The following is an 18,839-nucleotide window of genomic DNA, read 5'->3' as shown; positions in this document are numbered from 1 at the left end:
CTCTGTCGTGCTACACTAATTTCATTGTCGAAATAATGTAAAAACTTGATGCCTGATATTTGCATTTTTGTCAAGTTTGCTGTAGCTGATTAACTATTTTGCATATAAAGTCATGGGTGGGGGATTACAGTATGTAGCGCTCTGGGGAGAAATTGCTGGTAATAATACACTGGGATTATAACAGGACGGGCAGTTCTGTTACTGCCAACATCATAATCCTATCTGTGTTCTCAGCGTTCGCTTCGGCTTCATCTGATGTACAGAAAGAAGATGCAAGTACAAATGAACAAGCCCTTAATTAAAGCCCCTTCATTTCCAAACCTGTACAAGCAGCTAACAAGAAAACTTGAAATATTTAAACTCACCCTGGAACTGCCTTCAAGTCAGAGGGACAGGAAGCAAAATGCATCAATTATTAATTTCACTGTATGTCTAACAACTCCGGCAGAGCTCAAGCTGTCAAGATCAAGAAAAAAAACTGCTAGCTTCCGAGCGCACGCTGAGCAAGAAGTTTCCTCAAACCACTGCCGAATCTCATTCACACATTCCTCTCGTCTGCTCGACATTTTGAAAAGGCAAGATCCAAGCACTATATCTTCACCTTGGAACCACATACCTAGCTAAATGATCTACAATGGCAATACAGTAGCTCTCAAAAGTATTCACCCTTCTTGGACTTTTCCACATTTTATTGTGTTACAGCATGGAATCAAAATGGATTTAATTAGGAGTTTTTGCCACTGATCAACACAAAAAAAGTCCATAATGTCAAAGTGAAAAATAAAATCTACAAATTGTTCAAAATGAATAACAAATATAAAACAGAGAATAATTGATTGCATAAGTATTCAGCCCCTTTGCTATGACACACCTAAATAAGCTATAACCAATTGTCTTTAGAAGTCACATAATTAGTTGAATGGAGTCCACCTGTGTGAAATTAAGGTTTTTCACATAATTTCAGGTTAAATACACCTGTCTCTGGGAGGTCCCACAGTTGGTTAGTACATTTCCTAACAAAAACTACATCATGAAGATGAAGGAACATTCAAAGCAAATCCAGAATAAGGTTTTTCAAAAGCACCAATCAGGGGTAGGATATAAGAACATTTCCAAGACATTGAATATCCACCAGAGCACAGTAAAGTCCATTATTAAGAAATGGAGAGAATATGGCACAACTGTGAATCTGTCTAGAACAGGCCGTCCTCAAAAATGGAGTATCCGGACGAGAAGGGCACTAGTCAGTGAGGCTACCAAGAGGCCTATGGCAACTCTAAAGGAGTTACAGTCTTCCATGGCTGAGCTGGCAACAATAGCCCGGGTGCTTCACAAAACTGGCCTATATGGGAGAGTGGCAAAAAGAAAGCCATTGTTGAAAAAAAACTCACATCAAATCTCGGCTAGAGTTTGCCAGAAGGCATGTGGGAGACTTTGAGATCAAGTAGAAGATTCTATGGTCTGATGAGACCAAAATAGAGCTTTTTGGCCTCAACGCTAAGCGCTTTGTTTGGAGCAAGCCTAACAACGCACATCATGCTGAGAACACCATCCCTACTGTGAAGCATGGTGGCGGCAGCATCATGCTATGGGGATGCTTCTCTGCGTCAGGGCCTGGAAAGCTCGTGAAGATAGAGGGCAAAATGGATGCAGCAAAGTACAGAGAAATCCTGGAGGAAAACATGCTGAAGTCTGCAAGAGACCTGGGACTTGGGAGAAGATTCATCTTCCAGCATGACAATGACCCCAAACTTACAGCCAAAGCCACACTGGAGTGGCTTAAAAACAAAAATGTCAAGGAGTGGTCCAGTCAAAGCCTGGACCTCAATCCAATTGAGCATATGTGGAAAGAGTTGAAAATTGCTGTTCACCAAAGGTCCCCATCCAACTTGACAGAGCTTGAACAATTTTGCAAAGAAGAATGGACAAAGATTGCAGTGTCCAGATGTGCAAAGCTGGTAGAGACTTATCCAAATAGACTCATGGCTGTAATTGCTGCCAAAGGTGCCTCTACCAAATATTGACTCAAAGGAATGAATACTTATGCAATCAATTATTTTCTGTTTTGTATTTGTAATTAATTTAGAACAATGTGTAGATTTTATTAAACTCCTAATTAAATCCATTTTGATTCCATGTTGTAACACAATAAAATGTGGTAAAGTCCAAAGGGGGTGAATACCTTTGAGAGCCACTGTACTAAGCCACTGTGTTGTAGGAAGCGACTGCACTGCTGTAACGGATCCACTCCTGGAAGTTGGTGAGTTAATAGTTCTTACATCAGCCTGAGACACCCGCACATAAGCTTGCTCTTTAGTTGAATGGTAAGATGCTTGTCTTTGAATCGTGTGGTTATTGGTTCAAGTCGACCCCATGCACCGCAAACAAGCATTTTAACCGTTATGCAAAAGAGCCAGGCTCATCTGCATTTGTGGTTATTGAACTTTTAACCTCATCTCACCTGCAGGGGACAGAATCTGTTACAAATGTTGTCAAAATATTTCTCTGCACTGTACTTTCAGCAAACACTTTAAAACAATATTGTGCATTCCTATGAATTTCCCATTCTTTGGAGTAACATCTGAATTACAAATATGTTGTTGCTATTTTGTAATGATTTTTGTAGTCCTGAAGATATTTGGCCATAAATTCCTATTGAATTCAGATGGAATGCCACAGGAATAGCAGCTAACGAGTTGGAACGTATAAGAATATAAAGTGTAACAAGCTTTTCAGTAGGTACCCTCTTTGTGGGGACATCTGCTCTAATTTTGTTCCTATAAGCACAGAATATGCCTCCAGACACACACAGCTACAGCTCTATCACAGTCAAACACAACGGGAATCTGGATCTCATTTCTGTACAGTGTCTGACTCACAGTTACAGCCCTGACACAGTCAAACACAATGGGAATCTGGATCTCATTTCTGTACAGTGTCTGACTCACAGTTACAGCCCTGTCACAGTCAAACACAATGGGAATCTGGATCTCATTTCTGTACAGTGTCTGACTCACAGTTACAGCCCTGACACAGTCAAACACAATGGGAATCTGGATCTCATTTCTGTACAGTGTCTGACTCATAGCTACAGCCCTGTCACAGTCAAACACAACAGGAATCTGGATCTCATTTCTGTACAGTGTCTGACTCACAGCTACAGCCCTGTCACAGTCAAACACAACAGGAATCTGGATCTCATTTCTGTACAGTGTCTGACTCACAGCTACAGCCCTGTCACAGTCAAACACAACGGGAATCTGGATCTCATTTCTGTACAGTGTCTGACTCACAGCTACAGCCCTGTCACAGTCAAACACAACGGGAATCTGGATCTCATTTCTGTACAGCGTCTGACTCACAGCTACAGCCCTGTCACAGTCAAACACAACAGGAATCTGGATCTCATTTCTGTACAGTGTCTGACTCACAGCTACAGCCCTGTCACAGTCAAACACAACGGGAATCTGGATCTCAATTCTGTACAGTGTCTGACTCACAGCTACAGCCCTGTCACAGTCAAACACAACGGGAATCTGGATCTCATTTCTGTACAGCGTCTGACTCACAGCTACAGCCCTGTCACAGTCAAACACAACAGGAATCTGGATCTCATTTCTGTATAGCGTCTGACTCACAGCTACAGCCCTGTCACAGTCAGACACAACGGGATTCTGGATCTCAATTCTGTACAGTGTCTGACTCACAGCTACAGCCCTGTCACAGTCAGACACAACAGGAAACTGGATCTCATTTCTGTTCAGTGTCTGACTCACATCTGGAGAGAGCAGTGTGGGCTCTATTACACTCACTGCAGGCAGCAGCAGAGCTAATAAATGGAGATTCATTTTAATGGCTCTCTAATCGCCATGTTTTAATCAAGCAATCTACCCAGCCATCACTAGCAGTGTCAGTGTCATCCATTTATTTTCTTTCTTTCTTTCTTTCTTTCTTTCTTTCTTTCTTTCTTTCTTAGACTATAACATAAGAACATAAGAAATTCAAGAATGAGAAAAGGCCATTCTTTGGTGCCAGCGTGATCCGTTATCACTCAAGAGAGGAAAGTTTGTGGCTAGCAAAATAATTTCATAAATCTGAATTATTTTAGGGTCAATTTCACCCTTCATGTGATCAAGGAAGTGCTACAATATATGAAAGCATGGCTTGCAAACAGACATTTCTTTCACCTAGTGCAGTACCAGATATGTTTTCAAATAAAAATGTCTTTCTTTCAAAAGGTTTATGAAATTATTTTCTCAACTGCAATCCCTATGAATGTGTCTACTTATCTAACCCGTCGGTCTGCTTGTCAGACCTACCTGTCTGTCAATTTAGCATGTCTGTGTGTTTGCCTGTCTATCTATCTCTCTGTCTGTCTGCCTCCCTGCTCACCTATCTGCCTGCAGTACCTGCTTAGATACCAGGAACAAAAAAAGTTGTACTTGAAAAATGTGTTTATCTTGAATTAAAGAAAGAAAAAAAAGCAAAGTGATAATATATCAGTGATAATATTACTAAGGAGGCTTGGTGGTCCAGTGATTAAAAAAAGGGGCTTGTTATCAGAAGGTTCCAGGTTCAATCCCTGTATGTGACCTAAGAGCAAGTCACTTAACCTCCTTATGCTTCGTCCTTCGAATGAGATGTAACAGCCAAGGTCCAATTGTAATGAACACTGCAGCAACAGTTGTAATGCATAGTTCACTCCCTAGTCTATGTAAGTTGCTGTGGATAAAAGTATCTGCTAAATAATAATAATGCTAGTACAATGTAATAGAAATGAGTCAAACTTAATACTATGCAAGAGTATTTATCTATCTATTTTAACAGGGCTCACCCTATTGCAATGGGAGCCCTATTAAAGTGTCAGCCTATGCTGATGACATTGTAGTTCTCGTTAAAAACGAAAAAGATCTAAAAGGTTTTAATTGTAAATAACCTAATAGCAACAATGCTCTGGCACACACTGATCTGTTACAGCAGCTCCACAAAGTGATCCTGGATTTCTTCTGGCTGAGGTAGAGTGTGCTGTACCTGCCCCTGGAAGATGGTGGGCAGGGCCTCATCCATATAAACAGTCACACTGCTGCCTTTTGTTTACAGGCCCTGCAAAAACTCCTGTCTTGTCCCAAAAACCCCGCTGGAGAGAGTGAATAATTGATTGAATAATTGAGGAGGAAACACTCGAATTGTCTTTGTTTTTGTGATTTTAATGTGCTTTCTTTACATTTTAGGTTGACAAGATAATTTAATTGCATTTTATATCTGATTTTTGGTAATAGTAACATGAATGTGGTTCTGTTTTTAAAATAAAGTGTATTTTTTAAAAATAAAAAAGTATCTATCTATCTATCTATCTATCTATCTATCTATCTATCTATCTATCTATCTATCTATCTATCTATCTATCTTGTGAAATCTGTCTGTCTGTCTGCCACTCTCCCTGCCTCCCTGCCTCCTTACCTTCCTACCTGCTTTATCTACAAGCAGTCACTCTACTGTTCTACAGCAGAGTAACTACAAATGGGAAACAAACTGAAAGCCACTACAAAGCTCTCTCTTTATCTCATTAGGGCCGGTGTGCTGTTCGATGTATAAAACATGAAAAGCAGACTCTGTTAATGCTTCATCTGAGCACAGGCTAGGCAAGTTAATGAGTGTTGCTCAGCCTCTTTGTTTTATTAAATAGATGCTTGTTTTCAGAGACGAGGGCGGCAGTGTGCTGAGACGGCAGGAATTCATTCGGATTACTGAATTCAACAGGTCCCCCGCCTTCAGCACAAGGCCAGACATGTGCCTTTGAAACTAAAACGTTTCTTTGTTTAACCCATATGGAAAAGCCATATATTTGTAATGACTGTGAATTCCACTAAGTTTGGACCCCACATATTATTATTATTATTATTATTTATTTCTTAGCAGACGCCCTTATCCAGGGCGACTTACAAGTGTTACAAGATATCACATTATTTTTTACATACAATTACCCATTTATACAGTTGGGTTTTGGGAAGGTTGTTAAAAAAAGGTCCCTCAGCTCTAACCACTAGGACAACGTTGCTTCTTTGCTTCTTTCCCAATTTCCCAGCACACCTTTCTGCTCAGTACCTCAGTTCTAAAAGCTAGACAAGGCCACACTGCTTCCCACCCTCCCAGTCCCTCAGCTCTAAACTTTGGACAAGTCCACCCTCTTCCCTCTCTTCTTGCCCTTCAGCTCTAACCACTAGACAACATCAGACTGCTTTCCTCCCACCCAGTCAAGACCACACTGCTTCCCTCCTTCCCAATCCACTCATCTTACCGATGGGTGACAGCTCCGGGACACTCCCAATGTAAGGCCCCTCCAGGAATTTGGGCTCACTGTCATTGATGTCCTGGACCTTGATGATGAACTCAGACTCGGGTTCGAGCGGGCGGTCAGTGAGCCGGTCCCTGGCCTGGGCGCGCAGTGTGTAGAAGGTCTTCTCTTCACGGTCCAATCGCTCGGTGGCATGAATATCCCCCGTAATCTCATCGATGATGAAAATGGTGCCAGCGCCTTCCCCTGAGATTGTGTATTTGATTGAGCCATCCCCCTCGTCAGAATCCGAGTGAATCTGTGGATTGAAAACAGGAGAGGTTGAAGCGTATTGACAGCTCCTCTTTGCAACTGGCTGCTGCTGTTGGTTTTACTGTGTAGACACAACGGTATGATATTTGGCTGCTTCAGTTCTGGATGACTTTCTACAAACCTATTCAGGGGTATATTTTTTCCATAGCTGATTCTCAGGGTACAGTGGGTGAATGAGTATTGGGCTGTTTTTGTGTTCTATTCACATACCTGAATGTTTGGCAAAGGTAGCATCATTTTTGGAAAATGATACAACTTTAAGAAGAACCTCTGTCCTATATATGGGTGTAGCAGGGCGGTAGAGAGCCCTGCTGTGTAACTGTATTTTGATTATTTTTAAAACAGGGTTTCCCCCTCCACCCCTGTATTATTTTGTATTTGTTTGTTATGATTTATTTATTGTATTTGTGATGGCGTACCGCCGTGTCATTGTGTTTTATATTTGTCGGCGAAGCGACGTATGTTTTTGTGGCGGAGTGTCCCGTCCCTATTTATTATTATTTGTATTTTTGTTTGCGGCGCGGGTAAAAGCGTCACGTCTTTTATTATTATATTTAAAAACCCCGTGAGGATGCATGGCTGATCAGCTACTGATTATTTAACTAGCTGACAGTCATGCATCCTTACCAAACGCGTGCAGACTCTGGCCGAGGGATAATAAGATAATTACCAACTAGTTAATCCCTCGGCCAGAGTATATAAACCTGCAGCTCTCTGCACTCGAGGTGGTTGGGTGTACAGAGGAGAGTACGGGGAGCGGAGAGAGCGAGTCACATTTGAAAAAAAACAATTGCTAAAACGTGCTGGATTCTCCAGCACGACACTTACTTGTTTGTTTGTTTATTTGTTTGGCCCTTGTGCCCTTTTGTTTTGTGTTTTGTTGTTTTGTTTAAATCTTTTGTTTTGTTTGTTTATTAAATACGCTGAACGCAATTGCGTTCAGCTTCACCCGCCCAGCCACTGTTTTGGTTTGAGTTACTTCCTGGTCCGTAACGTCATCAACCTCACCACTGCGAGCCAGACTGTCACAGTTTTGTTATTGTTTTGTTTATTTATAGATGATGGCGTAGCCGGGCGGTTTTGTTTATTTTAAAACGTGTTCTTGCAGAGGCGAGATTGGTACTCGTCGTCTGCCAGGAATAATTAATAAACTCGTGCAGAAGGTGGCCATCCCCCGAATTAATTAGGTGATTTAATTTGTTGCTAATCGGGAGATGGTCATCTGCATAAAAGCATGCAGCTCACTGCACTCGGGGTGGGTGTTAGAGAGGAGAGAGCGAGCAGAGAGAGTGAAAGCGAAACTAAAAAGACATAGGAACAGTGAAGGCAATCTGCCCAGCCTGACCTGTGTTGCGTTATATTATTTTGTGTTCATGATTTGTTTTATTTAAACCTTTTATTTTCGCTCTGTGAGTCTTTTTGTTAAAACCTTTTATTTCATTTTTGCTTAATAAAAAGGGCGCCGCCGCATCTTTCATTTACTTTGATCTGCAGTATTTGGTGTCAGTTTATTTAGTTCCTGCTTCTGCCGTGACGTCACCACCCAATCATCCTGTCACAATGGGTATGTAGTATATATGCGGTACACAATAAAGAATCGCAGACAAAAGTATTTGGGCAGTTTAAAAGAATGAGAAAAAACACAAAGAAAGTGATTGCTATAATTTCTAATTGTTCTATTGAAAGATCTAAATTAAAGTAGCGATTCAGCTTTATAATAAAACAACAAATTATTACATAACATGCATACAATGAAAAATAACATGCAAAAACAAATTTCAAAAGTATTTGGGCAATCAACACATTTCATATGAAACCCATATATTGCTAATAATTGACAATTATCATGATTGAAAATCAACACCTGATGATAATTATAGAATACATACATAATCATCAAGTGCTGAAACATAAATTGGAAATTTGTGATTAAGTTTGTATTCCAGCATGATAATGACTAAGCATTCTGCAAAGTCTGCAAAGGAATTTCTGAAAAAAAGCAAGATTACAGTTATGGATTCGCTATCTCAGTCCCCAGACTTGAATCCCATCGAGATGTTGTGGATTGACTTGAAGGCTGTTGTTGCAAAAAGGAAACTAAAGTCGATTGCAGAACTCAAAGCTGTATGTGTTGTAGAGTGGGCAAAAATATCTCCGGAAAGATGCCAGGAACCGGTTTCAAAATACAAAAAAGACTGCAAGCTGTAAAGGAAGCAAAGGGTGGGGACACAGAATACTAATGTAATACTAATACTTTTGGCAAATGGTAAATGAATAGAATAATCATTGGAAAACTGCTAAAGTACATGCACATTTACTGTTGTAATTGTTTAATGGAAGGGATGCACACACAAGGGATGTGTGCTGTACACAGGGTTGTAACCCGAAGCAGTTCAGACATTTACACACCATACAGTACACATTAAAATGTGATACATTCCAAGGAAATAGAGAATCAAAGCCAGCCCAGAGGGATGAGGCAAGCTACTTCTAATGAGAAATCTGTCCAAGTGGGAAACTACATTTTACCCCACTGTTAATGAGTATAACGCTGCACTCGTTAGTAGGATTACGCATTAAAATATAACAAGGAGCACAGGGTCTGAGTGGTGTGTAACCCTCCCGTCCCCTGCCACTCCGCATTCATATTCCAAGCACAATACAAGTGTCTATTATATGGGAAAGCAGACCATACCTGTAATGCAGTGCAATGGGATTATCATAACCCTGGATTATTATAGAGCTTGGTTTAGTTTATTATCAAAGGATGGGTCTGTGTCTATTGTTCCAATGCATGCAAGATCCCAGGTCTGGAGGCTGACCTGTAGATGCAGCCCAGAGGTACGCTGGAGCTCCCCATTCAGTTGAGCGCACTTGCAGCCCTTCACTCTGACACAACCTCCAGACACTGTCTGTTCTTAACAGCAGGCTGTGAGCAGAGCGACTGCAGCAGACTTCACATCCATTACTCTCCAAACTGCAGTCACGCTGGAGGAACTGACAGGGCTCAATCTATTATAAAATCAAACATTGTAGGACATTTGAACCCTTACTGTTTCATAGTGAGTAGTTCTGAGTGCTGCTGCTCGGATTTTGAGTTTTATTGATTTTTTTTTTTTTCATGTCACCTGGGATGATGCTTTGAACTGTTTTGAAATGCCCAGCAAGAGTTGCCAGTACTTCTAATTTTTCTTGTAGTTCCTCATCCTGGTTGTTATCCTGGTTGTTAACATGTAGTTCCCATTGAAAAAGTGTATACGTATTTTGTATCACTTAAAAAATAAAGACAGCAAACGTTTGCCTTATTGATGCACTACCTGTTACACTGCATTCAGGAACCTAGTATAATGATACTCCCTGATAAAACTAAAGCATTTTAAATAAATGGCAATGCAGCAGTTCAGCTACATGCAATGGTCCAGTAAGTAGAACAAGGTCAATCACAATAGCATGAGGCTGACCACAGTGGGAAATTATTTTATAGTTTTATGAAACATAGGAACGCAGAAAAAGAAAGTTTCTAATCTACAGCTATGGCCAAAAGTTTTGCACAACCTAGAATTTTATCCTGCCCCTTGTGAAACAGCCCCTGTATTGAGGGATGAGCTGGTTGTACAGACACCCACTATCCTGCCCCTTGTGAAACAGCCCCTGCATTGAGAGATGAGCTGGTTGTACAGACACCCACTATCCTGCCCCTTGTGAAACAGCCCCTGCATTGAGAGATGAGCTGGTTGCACAGACACTAGCCGGCGGCTCCCTTCATTGATGCTGTAAATCATTTGGGTGGGGAATATTGGGTTGGCAGGGAGGGAGTTAAATTCCTCCCTGCCAAAATACATGTGAGCATGTGGCTGGAGTCTGAGGTAGGCACATGGCATATAAGGAAGGAGAAAGGAGGGTGTTTGGGTGAGTTTGCACTGTGGTGTTGGGGATTTGTATGTGTAGAGATAACAGTATCTGTTGTTTTGTGTTTTTTTTAAACCTTTTACTTTGGCCCTTGTGCCTTTTGATTTCTGTTTTTGATTATTGTTTTGTTAATTAAAAATGTGCATTAGCACTTCAACCAGGTTTTCCCTGTGTCTGAGTCTCCTTCTCTGTTGATAGCACCTGAGCCCACAATGCTATCCTGCCGCAATGCTGAATAGTTGCAAACAACTGTCACAAAGCTTATACACTGTATCATATATTGTGCTCAACATTATGGTAGTGACCATTGCAGAAATATATCTTGGGGTAAAATAAAGAACAGTTGTCCCCCACATGCATCCTGCATTGGTAGTAAACTGATAATATGTGTGGTATCACTGGACCTGAGGGACTGATTTTTTTTTATTAAAATCCTTTCCATTTTTTTGAAGACAGTTATCAATTCCTGTATTCCAATATATTTACTGAACAAGGGGCCAGAGTGGGAAAAATGTGGTGCTAAAATCCACGCCCCAAGTCATACTACATTCCTAAAAGCAGCTTTTGGAGGAGGCTGTGTGGTCCAGTGGTTAAAGAAACACTGCAGCATCCACTGCACACAAACCTGCCTTGAGACTGCAGCTCTCAACAGAATGAACTGGCTCTTTCTATAGACACTGCAGCAGCCATTCCACACAAACCTGCCTTGAGACTGCAGCTCTCAACAGAATGAACTGGCTCTCTCTATAGACACTGCAGCAGCCATCCCACACAAACCTGCCTTGAGACTGCAGTTCTCAACAGAATGAAGCACATCCCCAGATTCAAAGTGGACTGTAAACAGATTAATTCCCAGACAATCAGTGTCCATTTGAGAAAATACTATTGTAATGTGGCAAATTGGCTTGCGGCTGACGTCAGACCAGGAAGGTGGCACACACACAGCACTGAGGTATGAAGCGCTGATGCAAATTTTAATTATAAATAAACAAATAAACAAATAAATGGTTTAAACACAAAACAAAACAAAAGGCACGATGGCCAAAACAGACAAATACAACAGACACAGAACAAACACTAAATAAAACAAGTATGGCGCTGGTTTAGAACCAGCACACTGAACCAGCACACGTAGCAATTGTTTATTATTATTTATTCTTTCTCTTTACCTCCCAACTCTCGTTCCGCCACTGAACACACCAACGCCTAGTGCAAGATCTGTGACTTCTTAAATACAGCTGTGCCGGGACTCAGTTGCTAAGCACAGTCTGCATGTGAACTAATTCTGACTTCCCTGTGCCCACATACCAACATGCATTTTAAATCACCCTACACTATACAAACCCAACACAAAACACAAAACACACCGCTGGGCAGGTGCATCCCGCCACATGTATACTGTAGGGTTAGTGGATCTTTGTCCAGTCAGTGTATATGGGTAGGTCCACTGTAGACAGTCAAGACAGCATGCTGTCTAAACCGTTCTGGAGTGATCATTCCTCAAAGAGCACGCCTCTAATTCCTTCAGGATGTTTTATTGAGGGTGGAGAAGTTCTTCAATAGGAGATATTAGCAGGGATAGAAGATGTAGCACTGTGGCCAGTGAAGGGAAATCTGCATCTTTTAAGTGATTAATTATGGAAGTACGTGGGGAGTTTAGCTGATGTTTAAATAGGATGGCATGAACTGGAGATGATTTTATTAATACAATTATCATGAGTTATTGCACTCCGCAGTGCCAGTGCACATGCCAAGACTATTAATAGTGTACGGAGGACAAACACATTTCCATACACAATCACAGACTTTAATTAGGACTATATAGAATAAAATATGTCTGCCATGCCTTTTTTGTCAGTGTCTGCAATTTAGCCTGCTCCCTTTATTTTTGCACAAACTCAGCAAAGATGCCAAGGCTGTCCCGTCCATTAATCACCTAATGAAATACGAAAAAAGTTTAGCACTCTCCTACCATAAAACAGACATAAAACAGACTACACTTTCATTAAACACATTCTAGTCATTAATTTTCCTTACCCATCTCTTTCCTTTAAATAATAAAAAAGACTGATTGGATATAAAAGGTTACCTACAGACTGTGCAGTAACCCTGAGTATTATAGTGTAAGGGACTGGGGTCAATCAAAGAGTGATTACAAAACCCATGTCCTGCCTCTTTTTAGCGTAGCAACATTAGCGCTGCCCACCTTTTACTGGTGCTGAAGACCTCTTGGTTTTGCTTTCATTTGGGATATGCAGATTACGTTCTGCTGCTTTCGTAATGAGCAGTGCTGTGTAATTACAAATGCTGACATGTGAAACAAGGCAATAGCTTGCTTGGGGTTCGCCGGTTCACATCCAGCCTCTGCATGTTACACTAACATCAAATCACTCCCGCCTTGCAGCAATCAGATAGTGTGGCCTACTGTACTTGAACTGAGTAGATAAGTATTAAAACCTACTGCTATCCATGACAGTAGTTACAAATGAGTTACAAAGTAGTGCCTCAATAGTTACCTGAGTGATAATCACAAAACAAATACAGTTATTATGAATACGTCGTGTGAAGGGTGTCCCTTATTGCTATAAGAGAAGTCATCTCATGAAGTTTGGGTGAAAGGGTGACAAAGTTGAGTACTGTTATAATAAGATAAACCCTACGACTTATTAACTTACTATAAACCACAAGAACGAAGATTGTATTCATGAGCGACCTTTAAACAAAAAAGTGTATTTGCGTGTTCTATGCATGGGATGACATCTATATACAGGTGGGAGGCGCAACAGGAGACGTGTTGCTAAGCAACTTATTGAGCAGGTTTCCACAGAGTAGCAGGTTCCTGAAGCAGGACGTTTCCTTTAGTGGAACTAGCGCTGGCCTTGTGTGGCAAACTTTTATTTTTAGCTTTGTTTTGTTTTGTTTTGTTTTCTTTATTAAATGTGACATTAGGGCTACCATTGCTGGTACCCTAGTGTCAGCACTTGTGTTAATAAATCTGCGCGCCTGTGTGACGGGTCAACACCCATTGCTCTGTGTCTGCCTCAGTATTGTTCAGTGATGACCCACGTGTGTAACAAACCCCCCTTGTTACAACAGGGTACTAGAATTTAGACAACTCTTTAATGGTGATGACTCTGATTCACTGTAGTTGGAATGTGCTACTGATGTAAGGTTAATAAACAGTTTGATACCTTTCCTACGTAGAGAGGTTCCGTCCCTGTGTATTCCTCCACAACGAAGAACTGGTTCCACACCCAGCCTCGCTTCACGCGTTCGTGAGACATCGACTCGCCTTCCTCTGGCCTGTCCTGAGCCAAATTGGTCTTTGTTACCATAGAGACGACTAGGCCGAAGTGCAGTTGGAGCGCCAGTAGCAGCAGCAGCAGGGCTTCAGTCCCCAACCTCCCAGGTAGAGCCATCACTAAACCTCTTCCCAAACCTACATTGAGTCCAGCACTTAATGAGAGAGAAAGTGGTCAATTTAACTTCCTGGACCTAGTCAAGCTAAAACCAGATCTACAACACAGTCTTTTTTTCTGGGAAAGTTTTTTTTTTTTTTTTTTTACTGAGAAGAATTTAAAAGACCCTTTCTTTCACCGAGGTAAAGATTATAAGAAAGTCAAGACAAATGTTTTTGCTATTGCCTTCATCTGTGCTCAAGGTTTTGTGGTGTTCTGTTTGTATCTACCATGTTAGGGGGGAGTAAATCATTTATATTTCCTTCAGTGTCAATTATCCGTTAATTACCATTAATTATCGTTAATCACATTTAATCACTGGTAATCACTTGTAATCACCAATAATTAGTGGAAATTAGTGTTAAAAATATCCATAGAAAAGGTGATGTTCGGACTGAAGCATGTGTGGAATACACAAACAATGAAGGGAGGTCTTTCACAGTCCTTGAGGATCTTGTATCCAGTAGTATTTTGCATCTTGAATTCATAAGTACAATAGTTATTGAGATGGACAAATATTACGCATCTGTTCAGGTCCAAAATGAAGATCTATAATCTGCGTGAAGGAATAGAAACCAAAATCCACTCCGGGACTATCGTGTGATCTAAACCATAAGGAGCCCCTATGTAGGTGTATTGTGATTTCCAGGCAGGTGGAACAAAGCCAGTTCTGTTGGTTGAGTAGCTTCTAATGCTATTCCAGGAAAACAAATAAACCACGGATGCAATTTAAAAAAAAGTGGGTTCACTGAATTCCACCCATGATATGACCCAGGTTAGGAATAGAAAAGAAGACACCTTAGAAGTGAAATGTCTGAATATGGTCTGAATATTCTTCTCAGCAGACTCAACAATTTGCAGTTATTTCACATAGTGTGGACCAAGTAAGGATTTTGTATTTTATAGTCGAAAGCCAGAAGGGCTTGCATCTGAAGAATACACTCCTTTTGAGAAAGAGAAGGTGCTTTATAGTTTGTGAGCACTAGCAGACCTGCTCTTTGCTCACACGGGGTATCAGTGAAAATGGGTACACCACCATTAGAGGAGTCATCCTAGTGATGATGCGTCACAAACAGAAGAAGAGATCGGCTGGTTCTGCCTTTGCTTCTATAGTGCAATCACTGCTCAGTGAATTCAGTCAGTGTGGACACTAGAAGTTACAACAGTCTAGGCTTATGTCTTCTAAACACATTGACAACCTTCACTCCCTAGTGCCAGCACACGATTATCTCTACATCAATTTCAGCTGTCAATTTGAGTCTTCAGTTGCCACCATTGTTGTTATCTTTGCTCGAGCGTCCTGTACCAACTCTGGAACTGTGATTCACTTTCTTTCTGCTGTCCCGCCTCACAGTGTTCTGAAATGGAAATGTCTCTGGTTACTTGTTTGGATTGCTCCCACAGTTCCTCCTAACAGGACGTTGATGGTCCAGGCGCTCTTCGTTTGCTGTCGTCAGTTCTGTGTCGCCTTGTTCGGATTGACCTCTTGGGCAGAGCAAACTACAGAATTCACTGCACCTTCTCAAGACACCACTTTACCTAAAAAAAGAGGGAAAATACTGTATTATCATTTATTACCCCCTCATCGGGGGGTTATTGAACAAAGTAAATTGGGAGTTTTATTAGATGTAACCCTCTCGTTACCCATTAAGGCTTTATAGGTTAACATGCCTTCATTCATGTATGTATGTATGTATGTATGTATGTATGTATGTATGTATGTATGTATGTATTCACTATTTTTGTATTATTATTTTTGGGTGTTTACTTCAGTGTTCATGAAACATACGGACAGTACCTGTGTGTGTGTTTGTATAAGAAAAAACACTATGGTACTGCTCACACTATACATTTCTATTATACTTACTGTAGTATGCTATAGGTATAGACTGTACTTACTATTGTGTTTTGGATGGTATATACTATATTATAAACAGTATTGTTTCTGTGTGTGTGCCTATGTGTCAGTGCGTGTCTGAGAGTGTGTTTCTCTTTGTGTGTTCCTCTTTGTGACTGTGTTTCTCTTTGGGAGTGTGTTTCTCTTTGGGAGTGAGTTTCTCTTTGGGAGTGTGTTTCTCTTTGGGAGTGAGTTTCTCTTTGGGAGTGTGTTTCTCTTTGGGAGTGTGTTTCTCTTTGGGAGTGTGTTTCTCTTTGGGAGTGAGTTTCTCTTTGGGAGTGTGTTTCTCTTTGTGAGTGCATTTCTCTTTGGGAGTGAGTTTCTCTTTGGGAGTGTGTTTCTCTTTGGGAGTGTGTTTCTGTGTGTTTCAAGTTGACAGTAGCTATTGGAAGGAGGTTTCTGCGCCCTGCCTCGTGTCACATCTACCCCGCAATCACTGCAAATTGAATAACCTCCCCTCTGCTGTCAATATTTATTACATTCGACCAGCCGAGTCTCAGGAGTATACACCAGACAGAGGGCTTTGAAATGAAAATAATCAGATACATGTTGAATATAAATAAATAAACGCTCACTGTTACTTTTCTTTCTATGTAAAGTGTACAGATCTAAATAACCGTCCTCCAATAATTATAGAGATGCATTTCAACCCACTCATATGCCATGTTTTCTGAATTAGAACAGAATTGCCTGCTTTTCAAATGTACATTTTAATGCATTTACTATCTAATTATTACCAATGCTGATAGACTGGCATTTGCTCTTCATGCTACCCCACAAAATCCCACTGGTTTTTGCAGTGAGACTAACTACCAATACTGGCACAACAGCATATCTTGAGAACCAATTATCCAAGTTTCATGAAAGTTAATAAGGATATACTTTACTTACATATGTGTCACTAATATATCCATGCATGTATCCTATATTGATTTGATTATCACGCAACACATTCTTTTCTCATGCCTGTGCAAGTAGGTCCTCGTGATTCCATGTTTCAGCTCTAATTTAATGTTGACACTGGCGTGGGTTTATTTTATGTATGTTTACTGTTTGTATGTATTTTTTTCCTTTCTGTGTTGACCAGGTCTTTTTTTTCCAGACAGCTAAGTAATAAATTTGTGTCTACAAGCCCTGGTCAGACTGCCCTGTGGTTCAGTGTGAAGGCAGTCATGTTTATGCAGGATTTGATTAATCACTTTCGGGATATGTGAGGACGTATAGGCAGAAAATACAGCACATACTGTATAATTGAAATATATATTTTTTAACTGACACAAAGCTGGCATAAAGTTGCTTGAGGCATATCCACACATGGTCTGACTGTTCTAGCCCACGTAAGGTGCTGGCACAGAACAAGTTTATATTGAGCAACTATAAAGTTCCCAGCTCATTCACTCAGCACTACATTGGCTAAATAACGCCTGTGTATACTGTATATACCCCATTCAGCTCTGTACATTGGCTAGTGCCTGTGTATACTGTATATACCCCAAGCAGCAATATACCAGCTATGTATATTACCCCAATCTTTAAAAAGGCGTTTAAACTGGCCTTATACTTGTGTTGATGTTTGCAATCATTTGGAGTGGCTATTATGGCAATTACTCAAACTCTTTGTTACAGGCATGTGTAAGGTGTTTTTGACTATGAGTCTTAGTAATATAAAGACACTGACTGATCTATCCTATGTTACATATATCCATGCCACTTCAGACCAATTTCATCTCAGTCTGCTTCTGATGCAAACAAACAGGACTGATAGTGAATCGATTTATCTAAGTGACAGGTGGAATTGTACCACAGATAGGGATAGATAAAAGATGGGAGCTAGTTTAAGACTGTGAGTGTGCACACAAGCCCGGTATTAACAGCCAAACAGACAGCTGGCTCGTGCAGGTAGAGGTCAACATGGTTAACCTAGCATAGATCACAGATTAATTGCTTAAGGGACAGGCGATTGGGCAAAAGGACTAATCAATGAATTCAATACATCACAGCAGCCTCACACTCAAACAAGCGCTTTGCAGGCACAGAGATTAAACCAAATGGGAAGATGATTAATTGGGCATTTCTAAACCAGCCCATACCTTCATTGTATCTGAGATGACCCAGCCTGAAGAGACTAAAGGATAACAATCTCAGAGACTCGCGCACAGCACAGTACAGGGCTCTGTTGAAAATGAGAAAAAGAGATCCATAGTGTCTGTGATAAAGTGCTATTGATAATTATTTAGGAAGCTGCTGTAAGTTTCAGTATCTGTACTTCTATATATTACATCCATAAATATTAAACAATGAATTTATAAACTTAGGAATTGAAAAAGACTTCTGGGTGAAGCGTTTGTCATGTAATGTGTTTATTTTATTATGTCAAAATTCTAAATATTAAAGTTTGCTTTAATTGTGCAGAAAGACACATTTCCCTGTAAAATCAATAACTCAATTCTTTTTTTTTCCTACGGTGTCTCATTAACAATGGGGGAAAAAAGATTCAATTAAAATTTGTAAATTGTGGTGTCTTGTGAAGATAAAATCTAAAATGGGATTGCCATCACAAGATAGATGATCTCAGGATTTGACATTTCAGACTGTTTGGTCGAGATAAATGATTCCAGGATCTTGACATTTTAAATAGTTAAGCTCATAATATAATTTATCTTGTGATCTCAACAAATAACTGTTCCATGTCTTCAATGAGTCACAGTAATTTACAAATGGTTTGAGGAAACCAATTATAATTTTCACACAAAATGAGTCTGACCGTTTATGCTGACATGGAATGTAATTAAAATCTCCTGCAATATATTCAAATATACAGCAGTGTGCATATTTATTAGAACACCTCAATATCTGTCATTTATATCCTTTATATAGCTACCTGTATGAAAACCTCTAGGTGTGAGAATTTCAATTTTCAGTCAGTAATCATTGACATAGAAACAATATGCACTCGTGTGAAAATGTT

General features: G+C 40.3%; 1 protein-coding gene across 1 annotated transcript in view; it reads right to left on the bottom strand.

Annotated features, from left to right (window-relative positions):
• The window catches only part of LOC117427501 (cadherin-22-like), a 197,322-nt gene that overhangs the window by 95,915 nt on the left and 82,568 nt on the right, over window positions 1-18,839 (bottom strand). The window contains exons 2-3 of the mRNA XM_034045717.3: window positions 13,708-15,513; window positions 6,299-6,593 (exon numbers count right to left, since the gene is read on the bottom strand). Of these exons, the coding sequence (XP_033901608.2) occupies window positions 6,299-6,593; window positions 13,708-13,935 (523 nt within the window). The 5' untranslated portion in view covers window positions 13,936-15,513. The remainder of the gene's footprint in view (window positions 1-6,298; window positions 6,594-13,707; window positions 15,514-18,839) is intronic.

Source organism: Acipenser ruthenus, chromosome 29 (genome assembly GCF_902713425.1).
Source record: "Acipenser ruthenus chromosome 29, fAciRut3.2 maternal haplotype, whole genome shotgun sequence".
NCBI lineage: Eukaryota > Metazoa > Chordata > Actinopteri > Acipenseriformes > Acipenseridae > Acipenser > Acipenser ruthenus.
Note: the sequence above shows the minus strand (reverse complement) of the source record. Positions and strands in the feature narration are given on the sequence as shown.